Genomic DNA, 26,736 nt, shown 5'->3' with positions numbered 1-26,736 from the left:
GTCCGAAATGCAGTACTTGGATGCAATCTCAAAAACGACAGAATGATCTCTGTTCGTTTCCATGGCAAACCATTCAGTAGCACAGTAATCCAAGTCTGTGCCCCAACCAGTAATGCTGAAAATAGAATTGGGAGTAGATATAAAGGTAGGAATGAATCACGTGGTTGTTCATGGAACCAGGTTCAAGGGCCGTGTTGGGTTCAGTTGGTGGTCTGTGCTCAGCCATTCCTCCAGCCCTGATATTGCAGTTAAGATTTAGAGCTTCCCTGATAGCTGAGTTGGTAAAGAATCCGCCTGCAATGCAGGAGACCTACGTTTGATCCCTGGGTTGGGAAGATCCCCTGGAGAAGGGATAGGCTACCCACTCCAGTATTCTTGCCTGGAGAATTCCATGAACTGTATAGTCCATGGGGTCGCAAAGAGTCAGACACGACTGAGCATCTTTCACGTTCACTCCCTATGACAGTGTGCTTGGGACTCAACAGAAATCGTTTCCAACTGACAAACCTTCCTCTGCGAAGACAGTATCTTTTTGTTGTTGTTCTCTGGGCTCTGCTGGTTTTCATATATAGTTTTTTACCTGCTACCAATATATGTCTATTATATGGCAAACTAGATTTGCAAAATCACTCCCTCAAAACTACAGTTCTTCTTGTGTTCCCTGTAACTATCCCTGGTGGTACTGATCTTCTCCACTCCCCAGATAACCTTTGGGTTATCTTGGATGTTCCTCTCCATTGCCTGTTCTCCCACTTGATCTGGTGTTCTCTCTTGATTATCTCTCCAGTCTGCCCCTCTCGAGGTCAAACTCCTCCCCCAGCTGCCTTTCTGTTTTCTGACTGTCTCCAGCCCGCACCTGCGCCCCTTCCCCGTTCTTACACATTGATGCGAGTGCAGCCCTCCATGAGCACATATATCATCAGGCCGCTTGTGATGTGTGTGCCAGAGAGGTAAACACTGAGTAATATCTCATCTTCATCGTTTCATTACTTCTGTCTAAAAATCTTCTATTAATCCCCACTGCCAACCAAATAAAGTCTAAACACAGCCCTCTCTCATTAAGAACCAAACTTTACAACAATTTAATTTGCTTCTTTCTGCTGCCTTACTCCAGAAAAAAAAGAAAAAAACTGCTAAGTTTTTCATCTGCCTCCCCAATAACTTTTAACTGTGCTTGATTTTAGTGGTAGTGTTACTTCATTATCTATAAAAATATATGCATCCTGTTCTAATTCTCTACTTTCTCTATCAGCTTCCTGTTTTGATGGAACAAAAGTATCAACTCATTTATACTAACTTCCTTGCTTGCCTCTCTTCCTGCATATCACTTTCTCCTTCCTATTTTCATTCATTTGCCTCTTAAAAAAACACCTTGACCAAAATATCTTGTGAAATTAATTTGACTTCCAACTTTTTAGAATAAGAAGTTAGGAACCTCTGCCCATCTTTGACCTCTTTACCACTCATATTTTTTGTTTAATAATATTTTCTCCTTTTTTTTTTTTGACTAGAATTCCTGTTCATTTGATATAGAAGTACCTGGCTTAAACATGTCTTGTTTTTCCCTCTTAATTTTTCTTTTTTCAAATTTCTGTATCTTGTTGCTATTTTCCAACCCTTTGATTACATAAATAGGTCTCATTCAGTTCAGTTCAGTTCAGTCGTTCAGTTGTGTCCAACTCTTTGTGACTGCAGCACGCCAGGCCTCCCTGTCCATCACCAGTTCCCGGAGTTTACTCAAACTCATGCCCATTCAATCAGTGATGCCACCCAACCATCTCATCCTCTTTCGTCCCCTTCTCCTCTCACCCTCAATCCTTCCCAGCATCAGGGTCTTTTCCAGGGAGTCAGCTCTTCACATCCGGTGGACAAAGTATTGGAGTTTCAGCTTCAACATCAGTCCTTCCAATGAATATTCAGAACTGATTTCCTTTAGGATGGACTGGTTGGATCTCCTTGCAGTCCAAGGGACTCTCAAGAGTCTTCTCCAACACCACAGTTCAAAAGCATCTATTCTTTGGTGCTCAGCTTTCTTTATAGTCCAACTCTCACATCTATACATGACTACTGGAAAAACCATAGCCTTGACTGGACGGACCTTTGTTGGCAAAGTAATGTCTCTGTTTTTTAATAAGCTATCTAGATTGGTCATAACTTTCCTTCCAGTAAGTATCTTTTAATTTCATAGCTGAAGTCACCATCTGCAGTGATTTTGGAGCCCAAAAAAAATGAAGTTTGGGGACTTCCCTGATGGTCCAGTGGCTAAGACTCCAAGCTTCCAATGCGGGGAGCCCCTGGTTCCATTCCTGGTTAGGGAACTAGATCCCACATGCCACAACTAAAGATCCTGCGTGCGGCAACTAAGACCCAGCCCGGCCAAATAAATAAATAAATGAAAATATTTAAAAAAAAAAAAAAAAAGTGAAGTTTGCCACTGTTTCCACTGTTTCTCCTTTTATTTGCCATGAAGTGATGGGACCGGATGCCATGTTCTTTGTTTTCTGAATATTGAGCTTTAGGCCAACTTTTTCACTGTCCTCTTTCACTTTCATCAAGAGGCTCTTTAGTTTTTCTTCACTTTCTGCCAGAAGGCTGGTGTCATCTGCATATCTAAGGTTATTGAGATTTCTCCCAGCAATCTTGATTCCAACTTATACTTCATCCAGCCCAGCATTTCTCATAATGTACTCTGCATATAAGTTAAATAAGCAGGGTGACAATATACAGCCTTGAAGTACTCCTTTTCCTATTTGGAACCAGTCTGTTGCTCCATGTCCAGTTCTAACTGTTGCTTCCTGACCTGCATACAGATTTCTCAAGAGGCAGGTCAGGTGGTCTGGTATTCCCATCTCTTTAAGAATTTTCCACAGTTTATTATGATCCACACAGTCAAAGGCTTTGGCATAGTCAATAAAGCAGAAGTAGATGTTTTTCTGGAACTCTGATGCTTTTTCGATGATACAACAGATGTTGGCAATTTGATCTCTGGTTCCTCTGCCTTTTCTAAAACCAGCTTGAACATCAAGAATTTCACGGTTCACGTACTGTTGAAACCTGGCTTGGAGAATTTTGAGCATTACTTTACCAGCGTGTGAGATGAGTGCAATTGTGCTGTAGTTTGAGCATTCTTTGGCATTGCCTTTCTTTGGGATTGGAATGAAAACTGAGCTTTTCCAGTCCTGTGGGCACTGCTGAGTTTTCCAAATTTTCTGACATATCGAGTGCAGCACTTTCACAGCATCATCTTTTAGGATTTGAAAGAGCTCCACTGGAATTCTATCACCTTCACTAGCTTTGTTCATAGTGATGCTTCCCAAGGCCCACTTGACTTCACATTCTGGGCTGTCTGGCTCTAGGTGAGTGATCACACAGTCGTGATTATCTGGGTTATGAAGATCTTTTTTGTACAGTTCTTCTGTGTATTGTCACCACCTCTTCTTAATATCTTCTGCTTCTGTTAGGTTCAAACCATTTCTGTCCTTTATTGTGCCCATCTTTTCATGAAATGTTCCCTTGGTATCTCTAATTTTCTTGAAGAGATCTCTAGTCTTTCCCATTCTGTTGTTTTCCTCTATTTCTTTGCTTTGATCACTGAGGAAGGCTTTCTTATCTCTCCTGGCTATTCTTTGGAACTCTGCATTCAAATGGATATATCTTTCCTTTTCTCCTTTGCTTTTTGCTTCTCTTCTTTTCACAGCTATTTGTAAGGCCTCCTCAGACAGCCATTTTGCTTTTTTGCACTTCTTTTTCTTGGGGATGGTCTTGATCCCTGTCTCCTGTACAATGTCACGAACCTTCCGTCCATAGTTCATCAGGCACTCTGTCTATCAGATCTAGTCCCTTAAATCTATTCCTCACTTCCGCTGTATAATCATAAGGGATTTGATTTAGGTCATACATGAATGGTCTAGTGGTTTTCCCTACTTTCTTCAATGTAAGTCTGAATTTGGCAATAAGGAGTTTATGATCTGAGCCACAGTCAGTTCCTGGTCTTGTTTTTGCTGACTGTATAGAGCTTCTCCATCTTTGGCTGGAAAGAATATAATCAATCTGACTTCAGTGTTGATCATCTGGTGATGTCCATGTGTAGAGTCTTTTGTGTTGTTGGAAGAGGGTGTTTGCTATGACCAGTGCGTTCTCTTGGCAAAACTCTGTTAGCCTTTGCCCTGCTTCATTCTGTACTCCAAGGCCAAATTTGCCTGTTACTCCAGGTTTTCTTGAGGACATAATATTTGAGTAATGACTTGAAGGAAAGGAGAGAGAAAATCATGTGTTGCCCTTTATGGGGACAACAGCATTCCAGGCAGAGGGAACAGCCAGGGCACAGATTTTCTTGTGGGAGCATGAACTGAGAAAAGTGTGTTAGGGGGATCCGGAGGGGCAACAAGGGCAGATCTGGAAGTGCTTTGTAGGCTAGTAAGGATTTAAACTCTATCCTCTTGCATAATATTCTGGTCTGTTTTATGAGTTCTGTCTTCTCTCTGAAGATATTTATTAGAGGGTTTTGGGTTTATGTTTTTCTTGTTTGGTTGTTTATTTTCTTCTGTTCTCTGAAGTCAATTTTCTAGGGTTTTTACCTTCTTGTTGGTTTATCCTGGTCTTTTCTTTAAGACTTCAGATTTTCTTCAAGTATCTGGCAATCCTTTGCTGTCATTTCATATATAAGAATGAGGGACTGGTGGGCAGTGAGGGTTCAGATGAGGAATTAGAGTAGTTCAATAGAACATGGATAGGGAGTTGGTACTTAGCTTAGGACCACTTTGTTCAAAATGGAAAGAAGAGATGGGATTTATTCTGGGGTTTCAGCCTCCATACTAGGTACCCTGATTTTCTGCTGCTAAGTTATTCATTTTTTTAAATTGACAACTCTTCTAATATTTTTTTTCTCTCACAGGCTAAGTAGCTGACTATCTGACATTTCGGTGTTGCGGGGTGATCGGGGGGAGGCGCGAGGTGGAGGATGGGCAGAGCTTTTGAGCACCCACACACACACCTTTAATTTTGTTTAATGTTTTCCACACTTCTTACATCCTCCTGTTATAGCACCTTATTGGATTCTGAGAAATATGTTATTATTCTCTTATCTTCCATTGATGCCCAAATTTTAAAATACAACTTCCTCTGCTTTGCCGCATGAGTTCATGTTGTACTTTGCTTTCATTTTCCAGAATGTGGAGAAATCACTCTTCTGTGGATGGTTTCCCACCATTATTGTAAGCAGGATTATTATTTCTCGTTTTAACAGGCCTCAGAAAGAAGAGGCAAACATCTGTGCTCCTGTTCACCATCCTGAACTGGAAGCCTGTCAGGTTTCATCACAGGTTTTGCCAAAACCATATGTTTCTGGCTTTCCTTTTTAAAATCTGCCAGTAAGCTTATCAAGAAAAAAGGAAAAGTTAATGTGTCATTAATGTTTTATTTTAACATTATGCTGACCTCTAATATCCACTTAACTTTTCTAAATGTTTGTTTATTTAAAAAGTCAATTCTAGGATATTGCCAAGAATTTGGTGATGCAGTTATGATCAGAATTGTTTTCCCTAAATGTTTCTATCAGCAGCCCGTTAGAAAAATTGGCAAAATGTACATACAAACCGCTAATTTGCAAAACAGGAAATAAAGAACACATATATGAAAATATTCTTAACCTTACTGATCAGAAGAGAAATGTAAATCAAATCAAAACTATAATGGGTTTTTTTTTTGTTTTTTTTTTTACCTCTCACATTTGTAGAGATCAAAAATTTTAACATTACAAAAAAACTAGTCATTGGTAACACTAGTCATTGGTAAAATTGTTATTCTCTGTGCTAGGCACTCTGAATTATTTTTTAAGTTTAACACTTTGGTAGAAATGTGTAAACTCTGATACATATTGTGGGTGTGAGTCACAAAGCCTTTACTAAAGGCAATTTGGCAATAACTATAAAATTTCTTTTATTTGTGTACATTTTCACACAGCAGTTTCATTTCCAGGAAATTATCCTATGGATATATTCACACATAATAACATATGAGGACGTTCTTAGTAATGTTGTCTGTATTTATGATAAGACTGAAATCACCTAGATGCCCATAAATAAGGAACTGGTTAAATTATAAGTCAGCCATTACAGTGGAACTCTGTGCTGTCATTAAAAAGAATGAGGAAGCTCTATGGGTACTAATAGGAAAAGAGGACCAAGATGCCATAAGTTGAAAAACAAAAGGGGGTCAGGGGCATAGAATAGCATGCTATCAGTTGTGCTTAAAACACACCGACACCTGTAAGCACTCAGGTTCCCTGGAAGGATGCACAGGCGCTGGGAACAGTAGGTGCCTCTGGGAGAGACAGGGCGACCGTGAAGCAGGGGTGGGCACGGGGAGATTTGTTTTTCCATTTGTCTTGTTGTGCTTCTCGTACCTATTCAGGAGTAAATACGTCAATAGATAAACGCAATGTAAAGTTTCCAGATAAAGATATACTTCCATCCGAATTGTAAATGAAAGACCATTCTTCCTGACTTACAAAAATCTAGTTTGCTCCCAAACTAGATTGAGCTTACTTTGCACTTGGGAGAGGCTGAGAGGTCTTGGAGAGGTCCTGACTTCCATCACCAGCTCCTGGGTGCACCCCATGCTGCTTCCTGCTTTCGGCTACTCTGATCATCTCTGGTTGCTGCGTGGCTGCTGCCCAGTGGTCCCCAGAGTCGTCCTCTGCCGCTACAGCCATCCCTCTGCTTTCCAAGTACGGCCGCTCTTGCCCACCGGCCACAGGGTCACCAAGCAGGCAGCATGCTAAAAACAAGTCTGAGGCTACAGATCTTGGCAAGTCCGGGGCAGCCTAGTTTTCAGCATAGGGTTTCGGTGTCACTCTCCTTTCACAGACCTGAGCTTAATCATGACCATCCGATTTCCAGGATTTTATTTTCTGGTGAAACATATGCTATCTTCAAGTCACTTCTTCACCTTTGTTGGGCAAGACTGTGGTTTCCAGAAATGATAATCAGAGAGTTTTTTAAATGATAGTGGATATAAAACTATCTCACTGGTACTACCATAAAGGAATGTAGTGACCTTTTTGATGCCCAAGCTTAGACTAATTTAACTTGAAGGGAGACAAACACGGGTTTATCACTGTAATTAGGAAGGAACACAGCTTCCTGGACTGAACCAGAGTGAGGCACTTGTTTGCATTTATCTGAGATAACAGCATAATCCTTCACCTGAGACAGAACCTAATCATCAGTGAGATGTGATGGTGCCTGAGTACAGGCTCAGCAGGAGAGGCAAAGGGCCTGGGAGACAGACACGACAGGAGAGAGGTGTTGAGTTTACTCTAAACGAAGAGAGAGACTTTCCAGGAGGAATAATAGTGGACTCCACATAAAAATTCTAATTCTGAAACAGGTGGGAGGGGGGATCAGGATGGGGAACACATGTGAATCCATGGCTGATTCATGTCAATGTATGGCAAAAACCACTACAATATTGTAAAGTAACTAGCCTCCAACTAATAAAAATAAATGAAAAAAAAAAATCTAATTCTGAAACATTGTGAAGTCTGAATCAACTCATCACCAAACTAATGAGGTCTAGGAAGTAAGGAATATCAGACTGCTGATAGGTATTGTCAGCCTGTTTTTTTAATTTATAGATTGTGTAACGGTGTGTGGCAGTGTCTTATTGAAACCATCACTTCCTAGCTGGTAATACATATGCTGCTGCCTAGCAGGTAAAGTCAAGCTTGGTTAGTATGAGTGTGTCTGCCTTTTCTCCCAAGCATTGTCACCCTTGTCTATTGATGGCAATTGCTCAGAAACTCCCTCCTGAGAAGCTTTCAGGGCCCATAACTGATGCTTAAATTGGGTTCGAGATTGGAGAAGAAATAACCTGCTAATACCAGGTGAAGATGGGATCCCCTGTTCCCAGCATTTTCTCCTGCTTCTGTGCTTCCTTAAAACTGAAACTCATTTTATCCACTCAGCTCTGAATATCCTGCTGGGCCAGCAGGGACCCATAAACAAGCTTTTGTTGAGAGAAAAGGATCGTTGACTTTTTTTTTTAGTTAATTCTTATAGTCAGTGTCCTTGAAAGAAACTTATCTTCTTGTTTCTGGTTTGTTTGTTTTGTTTTGTTTTTTAAACTGATTTCCTTGTTTTCATGACTTCAGTGAGACCTGTTATTTCATCTCCCTTGTCAGTGAGAGTTCAGCTTCACTGACTAAGTTTACAGTGACCGAGAGGCCCCGAGGAAGTGGTTTCTTTCTTTCCCTGCACCCTCCTCACTCAAGCACAGGCAAGTCTCTGCTTTTCGGATTTTAGCAGTTAGAGTCTGCTGCTGACAAGACGACCTCTGGGATAAGGGGTGCCTCCAAGAATCATCTCACCAGTGTTAGGAATTAGCTTGCTTGAGTTTCCTGAGCGTCTTTGAGTAAACAAAAACCCCAAATTGAATTGGCCTGTAGATGAATTGCACTTCCGCTTTAGCCATCACAGAATCAATCATTGTCAATCCCATATCGATCAACACCGGCAAGTGACCGCAGTAAGCAAAGTGCTGGATTGAGTGTAGTGGGAAAAAAACAGAAGTTCCCTGCTTTTAAGGAACTCCGTCTCATAGTTGGATTGATAAGCCAGTTGGGAGCAAAAAGTTAACAGTCCCCGGCGTGAATCAGGAGGGGTCCGGCGAGTTATAGAGACAGCAACGGCAAAGCTGGGGCGCCTGGGCTGGGAGGTTCGGGGGAGTTTGTGTGGCTGAGGAGGGCCTTCCTGGGAGGACCAGTGCTGGAGAGCAGGCGGCAGGTTAGGGACGAGAAGGGTGGAGACTCTCTATCTAGAAGCCGTTTTAACCTGTGCATACCTGGACGTTCTATCATTGACAGGCGAGGCTTGAGTGGGCTGGCCTGGAGGCAGGTCTCTAACTCTGTCAGGGCCAAGCTGGGGGCCCTGCATCAGAGGCACCCACTTGGTGAAAGCTGAGGGCCCCGCACTGCACTCAAGTGCCTGCTCAGGACAGGTGACGCCAGGAGGGGCTGACCTCCGGCCACTTTGCTTCCTCCACATCTTGGCCCTGGGCTCTTTCTGCCCAGAGCAAGGGGCACCGTTTCTCTGGCTGGCCATGTGTCCACAGGGCTACAGTCAGACAGACAGCACCTTTTCCTGGGTGCCTTTGACTGGGCATGGCTCTTTCTGAGTCCTCAAAGGTGCTATGCAGGATGGGCCTCAATCTGACCCTTCAGAGAACTTGGTAAATATTTGAAGGAATGCTGGAGTGGATTATTGAAGTTCCACACACACTTTGTCTCCCTACTTAAAGAGGGACTCTCGACTGGATTTCTTTTTCTTTTTTTGGTTTATTCAACTTACTTCACTAGGTTGTGGGAACTTTTTTCCTGTGTCTACCGCACTGGCCCTCCTGCATCCATTAATGGTTCAGCATGCAGCCCTCTGACTTACTCTCCCCTCTTCTTGCTCTTTCTCCGAGGTCAGATCTAGTTTTCCAAAAGCCCATTAAGCACGATTACATACCAGCATTGTCCTAGACCCTGAGGTCAGTATAAAGATCAATGAGATTTTTCCCCCTAGCCTGGGGGTCCCACATCACAGAACTAGTAAGAGGGCTCAGAGGATAGATAGGTGGTTGAGGGGATGGACAAATGCGAAGAGAGAAAATTTGAGAATGGCCTTCTATACAAAGGCCTCTCAGATGGACAGACCTGAGTTTGAATCCCAACTCAGACAGGTGCCAGTTCTATGAACTGGGGCGAGTAATTCACCATGTAAGAGCCTCAGTTTCTTCCCCTGTGAAGTGGGGGTAGTAATTCCCACCTAGCCTAGGTGGTGGTGCCGATTAGAGATTGTAATTGCTGAGAGAGGCAGTTGGTGAAATGAGCAACTACCCAAGTCACGTCCTATAGGACTACAACAAAAGGTGATAAGTGACTTAAGTGCAAACAAAACGGGTGGGGCTCCCCGGGGCACCGCTCACACCTGGCTGGAGGCCACACGTGAGCAGGCTCTGGAGGCCCTCCCAGCCTCCAGGTGATCTGCCACCTCCGTGCTGGGCAGGGCCGAGCCGGGCAGTGCAGGGCTCATGGGCCACAGACCCGGGAGCCAGCAAGTCCCTGCAAAGTCAGACATTTACCTGCACATAAACCTACAGGTGTATCTGAAGCCAGCATGACTCGGAGCTCCTCCTCCTCTGGCACCGGCGGAGGGGCCAGAATGGAGGGATGGGAAGGGCACAGCTGTCCCTGTTGACTTCAGCCTGTCGCAGGACTGAAGGTCATTCCACTCTCAGAAAAGTGAGGTCACGTCATCGTCTTTCCATCCTCCCCACCCTGGATGTCTAAGGTGAAGCGTTTTCTCTTCCCCAGCTCAGAGGCTGAGAATGGCGTGGAGGAGAAGAAGAAGGTATGCAGGTCGCCAGCAGCGCTGTCTCCCACTCTGTCCAGCGAGGCCGAGTCCCAGGACCAGAAGAGAACCATTTCCATGCGGTGAGTCCTCACATGACTCCCTCCCTTTTTTTAGGCTTTTCGGGGGGAGGGGGTTGTTGGAAAGAGCTGGTGTTTCTAGTTTCATGGTGGTGGCTAAGACGGAAGCTCTCCTGCAGGCAGGGGACACCCCTGAGAAAGAAGTGAGGTATTTTTCCTTCACATCCAGGCTCTGGCACCTGCTTTCTCTCTGAGCTCTTCCTAGCAGGGTCTCTTCTCTTTCCCGCCCCAGTCTTCTGCAAACTTTCTGCCCCTTCCTTGAGCACTGATTTTGCTACGTGATAAAGCCTGGGTGGCCCCCTCTCTGGCGCAGAGTTAGAGAGCGCCTGGGAAGACTGGCAGGGTCCCTGATGAGGCCGCCCGGCTGGATCGTGCGCTCAGCCTATGGGCGTGCACACCTGCCGTCTCACGTTCCTGGCAGCCGCAGAAGAGAGAGGAGGGGAAAAACCCTTGCCTGGGATCCCTGGACAGACACTGCCTGTGTCTGGGGGCCAGTGATGGAAACCAGGCCTAGTCTGGTCATGGGGCTGTGAGGAGAGAGGGGGTTTGAGACCTGGACCTCTGCTCCCCATCACTCTCAGGGGCACCAATTATGTGCTTTTTTCCACATGGAAGGAAGAAGTAGGAGTTTCAAGTTGCTTTTCTGCCCTTAAAGGAGAATGGTTAAGCCAACAATCAATCACAAGTAACTCTGACCGCTCATCTACGTTGACTGGACTGATAGCTCGTTTCCCCTTATTAGAACTGTCAGAACTGCTGCCTTCTACGTCTTTGGGCCTCTGCTAAAGGATGATTCAATAACTCCTGCTTTTCCCTTCCTTCCTGGCTACCCCAGCCCATGTCTTCTCTGCTAATCTGTTCCTCACTCAGCACCAAGCATAAGTCTTTACCCTGCCCCCTGCTTTTTCTTTTCTATCACTCCCAATTCTCTCTCCATCTTTTCTGGAAGTCTGTTTTGATGCATCTCGCTTTCAACCATTCTTTGTACAGCTGTTTTCCTGTCAGAGCATCCCGCCTTACTCAACAAAGACATAAAGCCTGTTGTTTCTTGTGACTTTCACCACCAGTGACTGGCTACCACAGGTGCTCTGAAATGCACTACACATGTAACTCCACCTTCCCCAGGCTTCACATGAGACTAATACACTCATCATCTTACACCAGGCACCAGGGCTTGTGAAACTTCTCCAACGTGTGATCTGTGTAGTGCAGAGAGCTCTGCGCTTGGTTGAGGGCACTGCTGTCACTGTCTGGAAATTCTGAATTTTTGAATAAAAATTTTGCACTAGGCTTCAGGTCCTGCTCATAGTCCTTTGTAAGAAGTGAGAAGTTGAAAAGGCACAAAGAAATCATGTATGTAAATGAACATCCCTCCCACCCTTACTTCAGGCCAGTGCTGTGCAGACAAACCCTTCTGCTTGCGCCACTTGAAACCAAGGGCACAGCGGCCCTTCTGTCACGCTTGCTTACAGCCCGTAGTTCTTTGAAAGGTCTGATCATTGCCTTGACAATACCATTAACATTTATTAATTTGAATCAATAGAGGTGATAAATTCAAATTAGTGGCTAATATAAATAATAGGTAGTTTGACCTTTGTAAAAACAATTTTATTTTCAAGTAGAGTACAAATGTTTACTCACAGTTTTTTTTTTTTAATAATTCTTAGAATTCTAAAGATATTTATACCCATAAATTGGTTCAATGGCCAGTAGTTGAATCCAAATCTCTGTGCCTTGAATTGAATGATAGGTATCTTGGACTCAAACTGTTGGGGCTGGCAGAGGCCTGGGACATTGCATGGTCCTCATAGCTGAGAAAACCAGAGCTTAAAGTCTCTCTAACTTCATTTCTGTTTCTATGTCACACTCATATGCCACCCCAATTGCTTAAGAGTCTTCTTAAATTCACTTTGAACCAAACATTGTTTTTAACTGCACCTTGATCTAAAGAATCCTGTTGTGGAATCATGAGTTTCATGTGCCATGTTCCCCCCAAGAAACAGAAAAAATCTACATAATTGTATCACGAACCTTGTTCATTCATATACCTCTGAAAGTCATGCACTCAATCCACACTGAAATGGCTGTGTTTTGCTGTATGGTTGAAGATGCAAATGCTACCCAAATGGAGAAGCAGGACTGGAATCATTTTGGAAAGAAGCCGGGGAGCTCTGACCTCTGCCTTTATGAGAACAAAGGAAGGACTTCCACACATGGTCTTTTTTTCAATCATGATTTCACTTCTATATTCCCACTCTGATGATCTGCCTCTCTTTTCCTCACACCTGGTTCCTGCTCATCCTGTTAGGCCCAGTGTATTAAACCCATGTTGTCCTGTTGGTCTCTTCTCTTACCTCCTGTTGGACTTACTGTCTCTGTATCTCCTCCTAACGCCTGTGATATGTATTGCTTTGATGCTATATCACATACTGCCTTTTTAAAGAGATGTTTGATGTGTGCACAGACTCCTTAAGGATAAAGACTGTCTTGTCTGTTCTGACGCATTTAATGCAGCACCTCATTTAATTAACACTTGTGAAGTATTGACAGAATTTTGAAACCAGATATTCCTGGATTGAACTATAGCTGCAGCTTCTGTTATTGGCCTCCAGTACTACTCTGTATATTGCTTGAAGTACTTTTGAGATGATATAATTACTTTCACAGCTCGACCAATACTTCTTTCTTCCATAAGGTATGATTTCTGCAGTTTGGGATGACCAGCTGCTGAAATCACCCTGTCACCCACATCACATGCTGGGTAATTGCCCTTAGAGTACTGAGTGATCGCTGATATCTAGAAGAGAAAAGCCAATGAAAAGCTTTGTTGTGAGCTGGCGTGATAATTAAGATGTAGTAATAAAGTTAGTGGGTAGCATAAAAAATTTCATTTTATAGACTCCCTGGATTTTCTTTCCTCAGGTCAAAATCCAGTTTCGATGGTGCCCCTTTAGCAAATGAGAAAAGCGACTGTAAAACGGAAAGCAAGAGTGACTCTAAGATTGAAAGGAAAAAGTCCTCATCTTCAAGCCAGGTGATTTGGGAATGAGATGTATATCGTCTCAGAGGGTGAAAGGGGCATTGATTTGAAGCCAGCTGGAGGAAGGAAGGCAGGGGCCAGGACTAACGCAGGTACAGATTTAGAGAACGCTGGATTTCACAGCTGACCTTGCAGCATATGCTGAATGGTAGTGAGTCCTGCACCGTGGCCCCGAACTCTGACAAGTGCCCAGAGAGCAGGGGCCACCCAGATTCATGTGCTTGTCTAATAATTAGCCAAGACCAGAACTATGACATCCTTGCACTGCAGTTATAGTCTGATAAGGCATCTGTGTGAATAGAAGGCCTCCCAAGTGCACACAGAGGAGGAAAGCCTGGAACGGGGTTATGATTCTTCTCTAGAAGAATCTGCTCTGAAATATACCCAGACAGATCTGTGTCATAGAGTATGACATACTGGGGTCAACAGTTTGGGGTTTTTTGGCACTTTACTCCTAAAATACTTGAATATATGTCACCTAACAACTGGAACAAGAAACTGTTGACTCACCCATGAAATTTAACTAAATAGTAAATTTATGAAAATATTACTAATGTAAAATCCATTTTCAATGTCCACACTTGTCCCAGTAGTCAATGTCTTTTACAGAGGGTTTTTTTCCCCTGCTCTCTAGAATCCAGTTGAGCCATGCACTGCATTTGTTTGTCATGTCATGTTTAATTTAGATCAGTCCCTGCCTTTTTTTAATTTGATTTTTATCCACATTTTTGAAGATTTCATGGCCCAGGATATTTTTAAATCAGGCATGCAGCCAATACTCACTATAGCCATTAAAAAGAAATGATAGATAGAACACCTAGCTTTCTAAATTTTTACTGGAGTATAGTTGATTTATAGTGTTGTGTTAGTTTCTGCTGAACAGCAATGTGAATCAGTTATACATATATCCACTTTTTTAGATGCTATTCCCATAGAGGCCATTACAGAGTATTGACTGGAGTTCCCTATGCTATACAGTAGATTCTTATTAGTTATCTGTTTCTTTATAATAGTGTGTATATTATAAATCCTAATCTCCCAATTTATGCCTCCCTCCCACCCCCCAGTTTCCCCACTGGTAAACCGTAAGTTTTAGAACAACATCTAGCTTTAATCAAAGGGAACTATCTGGATGCAAGATGCACTCCAAGAAGCAGCATGAGCTAACCTACTTTATGTGAAGTGTTCATCTATCAATTAGTTGTCTTGAGGGTACTGTCTGTCATATGAATGACCTTTATGACAATACTAGGACCACTTATGCCATTGAGACCACTTCTAGTTTAGATAATAAAATCATCAAGGGCCAATTTGTGGTATCTCTTTTCTGCTCATAAGATTCTGCCTGCTGGATGCTTTTGAAGAAGAGTGGTCCTGTGGATGGAGGGCCCAGCTCTACCTCTTAGTAGATGTGTGGAGCCAGTTAAGTCCCCAAGTATCCCTGAAGCACAGGTCCCTGAACTGTGCAGTACGGACATCGGTTCCCAGGTGACTGTGGAGCTGGGAGTGGTGTTTTGTGAATGCCCTTTACAGGCTGTAAATTGCTGTCTGTACATTGTTGTCACAACTGGAAACAGGTGCCTTGAAGATGAAGTGATTTGTAGCATTTCAGACTCTTGGGCCTTCCACTGCCCTGGAGAGCTAAATCTTTCATAAGAAATCCTATTTGTCATCTCCCCCAACACTGGTTAAGGAAATGCCTTCCCCACAGTAATAGTGATAGGGGCAAACCCAGGAGCAGGTCCTGGAGATGTATCAGCCCATTTAAGCCTTAGGACATCCTTCTGACACAGGTAAGAAAACTGAGGCCCAGAGAGGTTAGGTTACTAGGCCAGGATCGCATATCACAGAAGAGGTGCAGCCAAGACTTAAACTCAGGGTTATCTGATACAGAGCTTTTAACCACTCCCCTCTTCTGAGAGGACTCACTGGGATCTTGAGTGCCCTGGGATTCACTACCTGGTGAGATTTCTGACAGTTCTGCCTCATTTCTTATTAGGGATACCCTTGTCCAGCCACTTCTGCAGAAAGCTGCCCACCAGCTACTTCATGATTATAGATACATGCCCAGTCATCAGGTCACTCATCTTGTTGGAAAATGAAACCTTTGTGACCTCCACTGTTTTTCACTGAAGGACTGTGTTGGAGACTATCAGATCAGGGAGAAGGAATTCCTAAAGATTCTTTTTTTAAGAGTGGGGAGGCTTGTTATGTAATTTCAATTGAAGTTACAGTTTGTTTGTTTGATAAGAACACTGATAGCAGTGACTTCTGTCTTCCTTGTAGGACAAAGCAAACATGCATTTCCACAAACTCTTTCTAGATGTCCCCACAGAGGAACCCCTGAGACAAAGTAAGTTCTGACCTGGTTGACTTTGAAAAGATGCTAATTGATTTTGGGGGGGGTCAAAGAGTCTGGGGACTGAATCACTGAGGAGAATAGGTTTCTGAAAGTCGTGATGTGACCGTAATGCTGACCTCACTCAGCTCTCACCCAGCACCTTGAGAGATGAGAGAGTAGAATGACTCCCTCCATGTGATACAGAGTTATCCCTGAGGTTTCCAGAATGTCCTCGCCTTCCATATTTGTGCTCACATGCATGGTGATTGGTCTGTGCTGAGTTTTAGGATAACAAGACCAAGCAAGACCAGACTGGAAGAAGGCAACACAGACCTAGGTCGACAGACATGTCGACCCCTGCGTTGTGCAGGGCTCAGCGGTCACACCTAAACACCTGGCCCAGCACGCCATTCAGTACCTGCTTGGCTCCACCTGGGAGCAGAGGGACCCAGGGTTCCCTTCCAGCCTCCCTCAGTACACAAATGCTCAGGCAGCGTGCTGGGTTCCTGCCATTCTCTCCACACAGGAAGGCGTGGGTCACGTGCTCTTCCCACAAGGAGACCATCTATTTCGAAAGAGTCATTATGACCCTCCCAGGGAAGGAGGGGCAGGCAGCAGTGTCAACATTAGCACAAGGCTGATACACCTTCTCATTCTGAACCCTCATCTGCAATGACAGACTTGCCTTTCTATTTTGATGTTTATACTGAAGTTTGTAAGACTTGGAATTAAAAAACAAACTTTCATCTCCATAGCTTTATTCCACCAAAGATGACTGAAAAACAGGGGAGAGATCTTTTGAGCATATGAGTGTGTTATCTCTGCCCATCCCTGAGTCATCAACAGATAGATACGATTTTCATTTTAAATGGAAATTCTAAATGATGTTATACCTGTGTGTATCTTCCCAGGTTTTACGTGTGCTCTACAGAAAGAAATATTATACCAAGGGAAGCTCTTTGTATCGGAAAACTGGATTTGTTTTCATTCCAAGGTCTTTGGAAAAGACACTAAGGTTAGTATTTTTTTAAAAAGAAAACTAACCCTGCATTTTCTTACATATTGTTAATATTAATTGTTAAATGTAGCAATGTTTATAAATATTTGTGTCATCATTATACCTTTATACCAAGTTTCCTTGACTGTAGTCCCAAATACTACAGGTTCTAAATGCCTCTGCAAAAAAAAAAAAAAAAAATTTAAAAAGTGCCTCTGCATGAGTGCTAAGTATCTTCAGTTGTGTCTGACTCCTTGTGATTCTATGGACTATAGCCTGCCAGGCGCTTCTGTCCATGGGATTCTCCAGGCAAGAATAATGGAGTAGGTTGCCATGCCCTTCTCTAAGAGATCTTCCCAATCCAGGGATAGAACCCGTGTCTCTTTCATCTCCTGCATTGGCAGGCGGGTTCTTTACTACTAGCGCCACCTGGGAAGCCCCCTAAATGCCTCTGGATGACACAAACTTCTCTTTGTCCCTAAACTGCACTCTCTTCATTCATTTCCTTACATACATATATCCCTCCTAAAATCCTGCCTTAAATCCTTTTTACCAAGATGTCACCAGCACACTCAAAGTTCTTCATATGGAGAGTGTGCTGTAATTTGTTTCAAAGACATACATTAAACCCAAAACAATTCTTGAAAAAAAAAAATTGTACACCATATTCACACAGTTACCATGAGAAATCTAGGCAAACAGGTCTATAAATAAGCTACTTATTACAGCTCCCTTTGTCACTAGTACATTTAAAATGTGCAGGCTTTGGAGCATTTTGGTCCTGGTCTGGGAGTCACATACCATCTCCAGTAGACGCTGACTGACATCTTTTCCTTCTCACTAAATACAGATTTGGGGGAGCAGAGTCCCATGATACCTGAGCCATTAAGGAGAATAGCCTGAAGGAGTTGGTAGTTTTCCCAGGGCACCACCGCCTTTTAAAACAAGGCCCTTGGGAGTTTGGCGTAAGAGAGGAAAAAGCTCATTACTTCCCACTGACATTCTTTCCCTTTGAGCTATGGCGTCACATCACACAGTTCAGTCAGGCCACCAGAACAAGGAGGCAAAGAAATACCTGGGGTTTGCGTGGCCTTGGTGAGTTTTTAATTATTCTGATTCATGATCATGAATAAGCAACTTTTATATTCATGAAGCAGCTGAGTAAAAACTCCTTTTGTTTTGACTGGTAGATATGTTTTATTTAAATACTCTCCCTAAAGCTACTGGCAGTCTTATAAAGGCCACTTAACAAATATAGTGGAAATACTTTATATTGGTATTGAGTCAGCAGACTAGCATCAAACACGTAATTTTTATTGTATAGAGTTGTGTTGAGATAAACATAGTTTAGATTCACAGTATTATTTGAATCAGTATAATGGAAAGCCGTATTGAGTAATATCATACCATGTTTCTAGATTTCTGGATTATAAACTCTTGTCCATAGAGTGGATAAGGGGACTGATTTCCAGTTCTGTGGGATGAAGATAATTCTCAGGAATAGCGAAAGCCAACACCTCTGACCAAAGCAGCAGGGATTGAAAACATTAGAGAACAAAGAATTAGCCTTTGTTAAGTGATGAGGAATTCACAAAACCAGTAAGTGGTTTCAAGCTAATATTATTCTAGTAATGGTTTCAAAATCCCTCCTCTAGCTAAGAAAGAACTGACCAAAAAAAAAGGATTGACCTAGTTTTTTTAAGACAAGGACACATGGGATCCGGATTGCTTTTGCCTGTGCTGTATCTAATCTAAGAGGGGTGGGAAGATAAGAACCACAATAGGGACTTGCACATTCCTTCCCCACTGAGGATGGTGTCATGGAAACTTGGGCTTCAGTCCTCTGGCAAAATTTGCTCTCTGCCAACAGACCTTGGCCCAACACGATCTAGCATGAACTAAAAGGAGTCAAACAAACTGCACCAGGAAGGGGAGTTTTCTAAGCACCCTACCCTGGAGAAATGTTAATAATAAAGTGTAACCTCAATTTAATCAAGACGTTTTCAGCCTGTGTGTATTTTCAGATGCTAGTAAAATTAAAGGCATGTATCACATTCCATCTAAGCTCAAACAGAGAAATGATTCATGCTTTATTTCTCCAGTGTTATCTAGTTGTCATTTTATACTTATGAAGCAGTTGATTGAAAACTCCATCCTAAGGGTGTTCCATGCCTCAGATTCTGCAAAAATCCAAATTTATAGCTCTTGTCACTGTGTATTTGTGTTGCTGCTGAGAATCAAAATTAGACTTATTGTTATATCATCATCTTTCATGGAAGATACGAAGTTCTTTTTTCCAAAGTAATACCAGTTTATCACTTCTGAATTATTTCCCCAACTTCAAAAGTTTTGTGGGTAGAGTTCTTTGGTGAAATAGCTTTCTTTCCTCTAGTGTCTAATTTATATTAGCCCCTGTTTCTTCATAGTCTTCCCATCTGGGGCAGTAGAACAACTCCATGTTGTTAAACCTCCATGTGAACACAAATATCCTAAATTTAACCTTAAGAAAATTATAAGTTCAGTTTTGGTCATTCAAGCTGGAAGTACTAGCATAAGGCCCTCCTTCCCACCAACTGACCCTGTTGATTTCTTTCAGAATATATAAAGCATTTTTACAAAATGTATGTTCACGTGAGTGTGTGCACCTGTGGGCGAATTCAGGCCCTTGTTACCAGGAGTGTGGGTGCCTCTGTTTTCGGGGATCAAAGTGATGTGATCCATTTTCCTTTGAGATCAAGCCTGGTTGATCTCATAAAAATCAACCAGGTTTGATTAAAATATGAGGAACATCTACTATTTGTGGCATCTGGTACATTCTTGTAGTACATTGTATAAAAAAGAACCCCTATTTTGGATCAGATTGGTTCAGATTCTATCTTTGTAACTTATTTATGACCCTGAGAAAGTCATATCCTACTCTTTGAGACCCCATGGACTGTAGCCCACCAGACTCTTCTGTCCATGGAAATTTCCAGACAAGAATGCTAGAGTGGGTAGCCATTCCCTTCTCCAGGAGATCTTCCTGACCTAGGGATAGAACCCAGGTCTCCTGCATTGCAGGCAGATTCTTTACCATCTGAGCCCCCAGGAAAGCCCTGGTGAAAGTCATATACCTCTCTAAACAAACATCCTTTTCTCTTAGAATATCTATATTATAGGAATGTCATAATTAAATGAAATTGTCATCTAGTGAATAGGTATTGATAATGGTAGCTGCTGTAATTGTCGTTATTTCTTATTGTTTGAATCAGAAAAGAACTTAAGAGTTCTTTTATTTCACCCATCCTCTTTTTTAAGAGACATATGAGGAAATGAATGACATTTTTATTGACTGCTAGGTATTTTCCATCTGTTATCTCATTTAATCCACAGAACACCCTGGGAAGTAGGTAAAACTGTCTCTGTAAGTCAGGGAACTGAGGCCAAGAAAGGACAGCTTATGAGGTTGGACAGATCATGTAGATAGTAACAGAACTGAGAATTCAGGTCCCAGGATTCTTGTCCCCAAATGGGTTCTGCTACACCAGTGCTTTGAGCCTCTTCCCCTAAGAACAGAGGAGAGCGAGGTGGTTGGAGATGAGCTCAGAGTGGGTAACCACAAGCACCTAACTTCTTTAGGGTCTTAGGATCACCTTTAAAATGACTGTACATTTTGCATTCTGTTCCCATGTCTAAAGAGAAAGGTTTCCCACCAAACCCTTCAACAGACTCAGTGATCCACACTTATCCTCCTGCTTTGTAAACACCACGTTGAGACCTCGGTGACACACCCAGAGCACTCTTTAAGATTCCCTTTTCTTCATGGAGACTGAAGAGCCGGCTGTTGGTGTCATCTTTTCTTTTTCCTTTAACATGATGATTTGGAATGCTGCTGCTCTGTGAAGCCAGAGCCCATGTTAACTCAGTGATTGCGTTTCAGATCTCAATTCCAGCTTTCTCAGTGACCTTGATAAAGAAAACCAAAACTGCGCTCCTGGTGCCCAATGCCCTGATCATCGCGACGGTCACAGACAGGGTGAGTACGCGGCGGGCGTGGGCACCCTGCTTGGTCCTGCTCTGGCTTTCCTTGCCTTGGGGGCCTCTTGCCAAGTTACCAAGACCCTGAGCCACAAATACCATGAATTGGGAGTTACTCTAGAAGACTACTTTTTAAAATCACAGCCTTCAGACATCTGTATAGTGTGGTTTTCCCCTGATAAGGTGATTTCTTCCAATCATTGCCTATTTTGAATTTCCTGACTACATTATACTTTCTTGACCAAGGTCCAAAAAATTAAAATTCTTTCCCAACTTCCCTTTCCCTAACGTCTATCAGATCAGGTCAGGCCAAAGGGATATGTTTCATTTCTTTATTATTATTTAAAACACTACCACGGCCTTGTTTACAGGCTGAGGCAGGGTGATAGGAGGACTCCCTGGGGTGGGGGTGGCGAGTCTCCCCATAACCTCCATTGGTGCCTCTCCAGAGCCAACCTGAAAACGTAAAAGCGGGGTCTGCTATTCAGGTGCAGCTTCAGGCCCAATCTAGGGCCTCTCTGATTCCAGGTTGCCTTAACTACCCCCCTTCAATACAGAAGTTCTGGAGTTGTCATTGGCCGTGGGCTACGCCAGGCATGGACAGCCTGAAATATTTGCATGGAGAGCAGTGTTTCTTTCATCTTGGCAAGAGAGAGGCAGTGGAATGGTTTGGTTACTCATTTTTCACTTGAAATTTTTTTTTATATCTTTTCCCTACTGTTTTTAAGAAAGCATAAAAGCTAATTTCTAACCCTGCTGAATAACTTAAAGAGGGAAGGAAAGAGAAGGGAAGATTAAAAGAAGCTATTCCGATGAGCTAGGAAATATGCTGATACCTATTGTGAGATTTTTTTTAAAAAGTACTAATGGCTAGCAAACAGCAGGTACTTCTTGCCAAACGTACACAAGACATTTTCCTTGTGTGTACACATTTATTCCACACTGCCATACTATGAGGGGTAGGGACTGTTAAAACAGAAACTAAGAGGCATTAAATAAGCAATTTGCCCAATGTCACCCACTTGGTAAGTAAAGGAACCAAAATCTGCAACTCAGTCCATGTACTGCCAGAACCCATAATGTTAACTACTTTGGAATACAGTATTTGCTTGGAAAGCATATCAAGTTCTCTCGTGGGTGAGCAAGAGAGGGTAGTCACAAACTTTGGAAAGCGAGTGTGAAAAGACTGTAGGACTCGAACAGATGAAAAAAGAGTGAGCTTTTTTATTGTTAACATGTGGTGGATGATAAAATCATTTTTCCTTATGTCATTTGTCTCCAAATGACCTGTCTAGCTCTGACTTGACTTCTTTCTCATAACTTACTTATAAGCGTCCACTAGGAAATCTCCATATTTGTACAAGAAAGAATCTGGAAGTGGCTTGAAAAAAAACAAATGACCCTGTTAGAGCGGTTGGGAAATTTTCAATGGAAATCTAGGTCAGAGCAGAGACAGCAGCCCCTTGGGAACTCTTAAATACCTTCTCAAAAGGAGGTGGGGAGGGGAGGGAGAGGGACTTAAAAGGGGACCTGGCAAAAGCACCACGGGCCTTTCTTTACTATTCAGGTCTCTTTCTGTCCAAGCTTGTCTGGGGCACCGAGGTTAGGGTATCAGAGCTTTCCTTTTGCTATACATTTCTCTATTTAAGTTGGGTTTGAGAGATTTGTTGCTATTGTGGGAGAACATATTCACTTTATTCCAGGAATGGAATAAAAAACTCAATGTGTGGGTGAGAGGAATGAGAGTATAGACTCTATATAGAATATAGGCTACATTGTTTGAAAAAATATAGATAGATAAAATGTTTAACTTTTACTTCTAGTCAAGCAGTATCTGTTAATAGTTATTATTTTGTTTTTCAGTACATATTTGTCTCCTTACTCTCCAGAGACTCAACTTATAAACTGCTGAAATCTGTGTGTGGACACTTAGAAGTGAGTATGACATCTCTGAGCCTCAATTGCTGTCTCTCTCCTGTATTTCTTAGTTTTGGAGTTGATCTGGTTTTTCCATTTTGTAAAAATAATTTTGTTTCAATAATTTCAGAATACAGGTATTGGCAATGGTCCCAGTCCGTCTTCTCTTGAAAACAGTTTCCGGGCAGACCGCCCTTCATCCCTGCCTCTGGTGAGTTGCCTACATAATGATGAAAAGGCAAAAGAAAGTGAGAAGGTCCCACAGTGGCACTGCTCCTCACACCATGACCAGGGTGTGCGAGGAGCTTAGGACCATGGTGTCTGAGGCAGAGTTGAAGAGGGCATTTCTATCCTGAAGAAGAGAGGACCGTAGGAAGTCACAAACCTATTCAGGAAATTGAAGAGCCACCCTGCAAAAAAAAAGAAACATGTTAGTGGGCCAACTTGACCAGTTACAGGTCCGCAAAGGTATTCATCAAATCTTGATGTGTTTATCAGTGTTGTTTAGAAGGATTCACCAATTTATTTGGGGAGGGCATGATTCAGTCCCACAAGTCATTGACTGTCTTCTGTGTTCAAGGCACCATGTTAGCATAGTATACCCATAAAGACACCAGGAAAAATCAAAACTAGTTCTTACCTTCAGAGATTTTACAGCTTAGCAGGTGATGAGAGATACCCAGGAATAACTGTGGAAGAGGGATAATTAGAAATAACTGTGGAAGAAGAAAGCTGTAATGCCCAGTAATGCCCAAGTGAAAGACAGAGATTCTTTGATTCCTTTAGACTTTTTGACTATAGAGTAAATCTCTAATGGAAAATAGCTCCCCCATTTGTACAAGATTTATACCTGAGATGGTATAATATAAGCCCAAGAAGTCCCAGCCATGTTGTTCAAATGGTTATTCCCGAATTGATGATTGTTAAATGTTTTAGTACCTTTGGTGAAGTGGGATGAGTCCAGAGTTTCAGCATCTACAAATCTTTATTTTTTTTTTCAGAGCTATTAAAAAGTACTAGGATTGAAAACATGTTCCCACAAAAACTTAAACCAGAATGTTCATAGCTGCATTATACATCACAGCCCCAAAGTACAGGCAACCCCAATACCCATCAGCTGATAAATGGACAAATAAAATGTGTAATATATCTATATAGTGAAATATTATTTGACCATAAAAAGGAAGAACTATCAATACATAATACAGCATGGATAAATCTTGAACACATTATGCTAAGGGGAAGAAGGCAGACACAAAAGGCCACATGTTGTATGATTCATTTATATGAAATTTTCAGAATAGACGAATCCATAGGGACAGAAAATGCACTAGTGGTCGCCAGGGGATGAAAGGAGGGACAAATTGGAGTGACTGATAATGGATAAAGAGTTTCTTTTGGTGGGGAAATGGGCATATCATGAAATAAGACAGGGGTGATGGTTGTACAATAATGTAATTATTCTGAAAACCACTACATTGTATACTTAAACCAGTGAATTTTATCTCAATTTAAAAAAAAAAATCTACCTTAAAAAAACAGTGAGAAATAGGATAAAACACTTATGATTTGGAATCCATCAAACCTGGTTTCAAATCTCGCCCATCAGCAGACTAATGGATAAGGAAGCTATGGTACATACACACCATGGAATATTACTCAGCCATTAAAAAGAATTCATTTGAATCGGTTCTAATGAGATGGATGAAACTGGAGCCCATTATATAGAGTGAAGTAAACCAGAAAGATAAAGACCAATAAAGTATACTAATGCATATATTTGGAATTTAAAAAGATGGTAATGATAACCCTATATGCAAAACAGAAAAAGAGACACAGATGTACAGAACAGACTTTTGGACTCTGTGGGAGAAGGCGAGGGTGGGATGTTCTGAGAGAATAGCAGTTCTGAGAGAAACAAGTATACTATCAAGGGTGAAACAGATCACCAGCCCAGGTTGGATGCATGAGACAAGTGCTCAGGGCTGGTGCACTGGGAAGACCCAGAGGGATCAAATGAGGAGGGAGGCGGGAGGGGGGATCAGAATGGGGAACACATGTAAATCCATGGCTGATTCATGTCAATGTATGGCAAAAACCACTACAATATTGTAAAGTAATTAGCCTCCAACTAATAAAAATAAATGAAAAAAAGAAAAAAACAGTGAGAAATAGGATAAAACACTTATGATTTGGAATCCATCAAACCTGGTTTCAAATCTCGATTCCAGCCAACTGAGCCATGCCATCGGGCAAGCTCTTCATTTACTCTGACTCAGTTTCTTTATCTGGTAAAATGCCAAGCTCCTTACATGGCTGTGAAGATTAAGTGCAGTCATGAAATCATATGTATGGAGCTTTGCATACTGCCTGATCTATGGTAGGCATTCCATTAATACTTATTAAATTGAGGAGATTTGAATTGTTTAATTTTCTTTCCCCTATAAATTCTTGCATGAAGTTGCAGTGGCTGTTGAAATGATCAAGAGACAGCTAATTGAAGGTGAAATGTTGGTAATTTGCTTATAGGCCATGTTTCCTTTTCTTCACTTGGTCGCTAAATAAATTGTGAAAAGCTCGCCTAATTGTACCTTTGCCTAACTGCTTAATTGTACTTTCACCAGCACATTTTAGTGATACCTCTTGTCTCTTCATTTCTTAGGTACTTTGGGGAACAAGTAGGGTACACAGCAAAAACATCCCACTTTTTCCCAACTTCATACTCCTGTATAACCCTTCTGTCATTTGGAAGTATGTTACTGACCCTGTTTTGATTTGTTTGAGGGAAGAAAAAAGCTAAAACTTTCCCTTCATTGTCCAATTAGCTTAGGCCATTTTCCCTTTTCTGTTTCCAATACCTCTTTTAAAACTGTAATTTGAAAGAAAACTTTCTCTGCATTTGTTGTTGTTCAGTCACTAAGTCACGTCTGACTCTTTTTGATCCCACTGCAGCACACCAGGCTTCCCTGTCCTTCACTGTCTCCAGGAATTTGCTCAAACTCATGTCCATTGTGTCAGTGATGCCGTTCAGCCATCTCATCCTCTGTCACTCGCTTCTCCTCCTGCCCTCAATCTTTCCCAGGATCAGGGTCTTTCCCGTTGAGTCAGCTCTTCATATCAGGTGACCAGAATATTGAAGCTTCAGCATCCAGTCCTTCCAATGAATATTCAGGGTTGATTTCCTTAAGGATTGGCTGGTTTGATCTCCTTGCTGTCCAAAGGACTCTGCATTTAGAATACACATTTAGAACTTTCTAGCTACTTTTTTGTTACATATATGTATTTCAGTCACTTTTTCTCATTACAGAATGCAAATGAGACTTCTCCAGCTTTACCTGGAAGCTTTTCTGTCATCAGCATTCCACTTTTTTCCCTAGACATTTGTTGTTTCAAACAAGTTGGCCACTGTGTGCTAACAGAATTCTGATTGCCCAGAAAATCAGTAACCAGATACTCTGTTGTGGAAACCCAGTAGTATAGGGTAATCCCTCCTTATATGTATTTTATAGGTCAGGCCTAAGTGAAAGGCCTGCATGTTGAATAAAGGATAATGGGCCTCTTTGCATTTCATTATTTCCCTTCAGGATTTCAATGATGAATTCTCAGATCTGGATGGAGTGGTACAGCAAAGAAGGCAAGACATGGAAGGATACAGTAGTTCTGGATCTCAGACCCCTGAATCTGAGAACTCTCGAGGTCTGGGAGATTTTTGTATCTTTACTGAAACTTAATTCTTCACAAAACATCCTTACCTTAACCAAAACAAGAAGACAAAACCAACCAATAAACAACACATCTTCTGAGCTTACAGTTAAAACGGGACTCTAAACAAAGAGTAGTTTTAAAGTTCAAGGGAAACGAATTGCCTATGTGGTAAAAACCCATTTTCCTTTATATGCATGTAACAAATGTCTCTTTGAGAATGCCCTGATGGTCCAGTGGTTAAGGCT

The 26,736-nt window shown here is 42.1% G+C and overlaps 1 protein-coding gene across 4 annotated transcripts in view; it reads left to right on the top strand.

Annotated features, from left to right (window-relative positions):
• The window catches only part of GRAMD2B (GRAM domain containing 2B), a 118,412-nt gene that overhangs the window by 78,013 nt on the left and 13,663 nt on the right, over positions 1–26,736 (top strand). For all 4 annotated transcript variants that reach the window (XM_065918194.1, XM_065918193.1, XM_065918196.1 and 1 more), the window contains exons 2-9: positions 10,358–10,477; positions 13,397–13,508; positions 15,801–15,867; positions 16,767–16,870; positions 20,772–20,867; positions 22,733–22,804; positions 22,917–22,997; positions 26,371–26,482. In XM_065918194.1, coding sequence (XP_065774266.1) covers positions 10,358–10,477; positions 13,397–13,508; positions 15,801–15,867; positions 16,767–16,870; positions 20,772–20,867; positions 22,733–22,804; positions 22,917–22,997; positions 26,371–26,482 — 764 coding nt within the window. The remainder of the gene's footprint in view (positions 1–10,357; positions 10,478–13,396; positions 13,509–15,800; positions 15,868–16,766; positions 16,871–20,771; positions 20,868–22,732; positions 22,805–22,916; positions 22,998–26,370; positions 26,483–26,736) is intronic.

This window comes from Muntiacus reevesi, chromosome 1 (genome assembly GCF_963930625.1).
Source record: "Muntiacus reevesi chromosome 1, mMunRee1.1, whole genome shotgun sequence".
NCBI lineage: Eukaryota > Metazoa > Chordata > Mammalia > Artiodactyla > Cervidae > Muntiacus > Muntiacus reevesi.
This window is presented reverse-complemented; position numbering and strand designations above follow the sequence as displayed.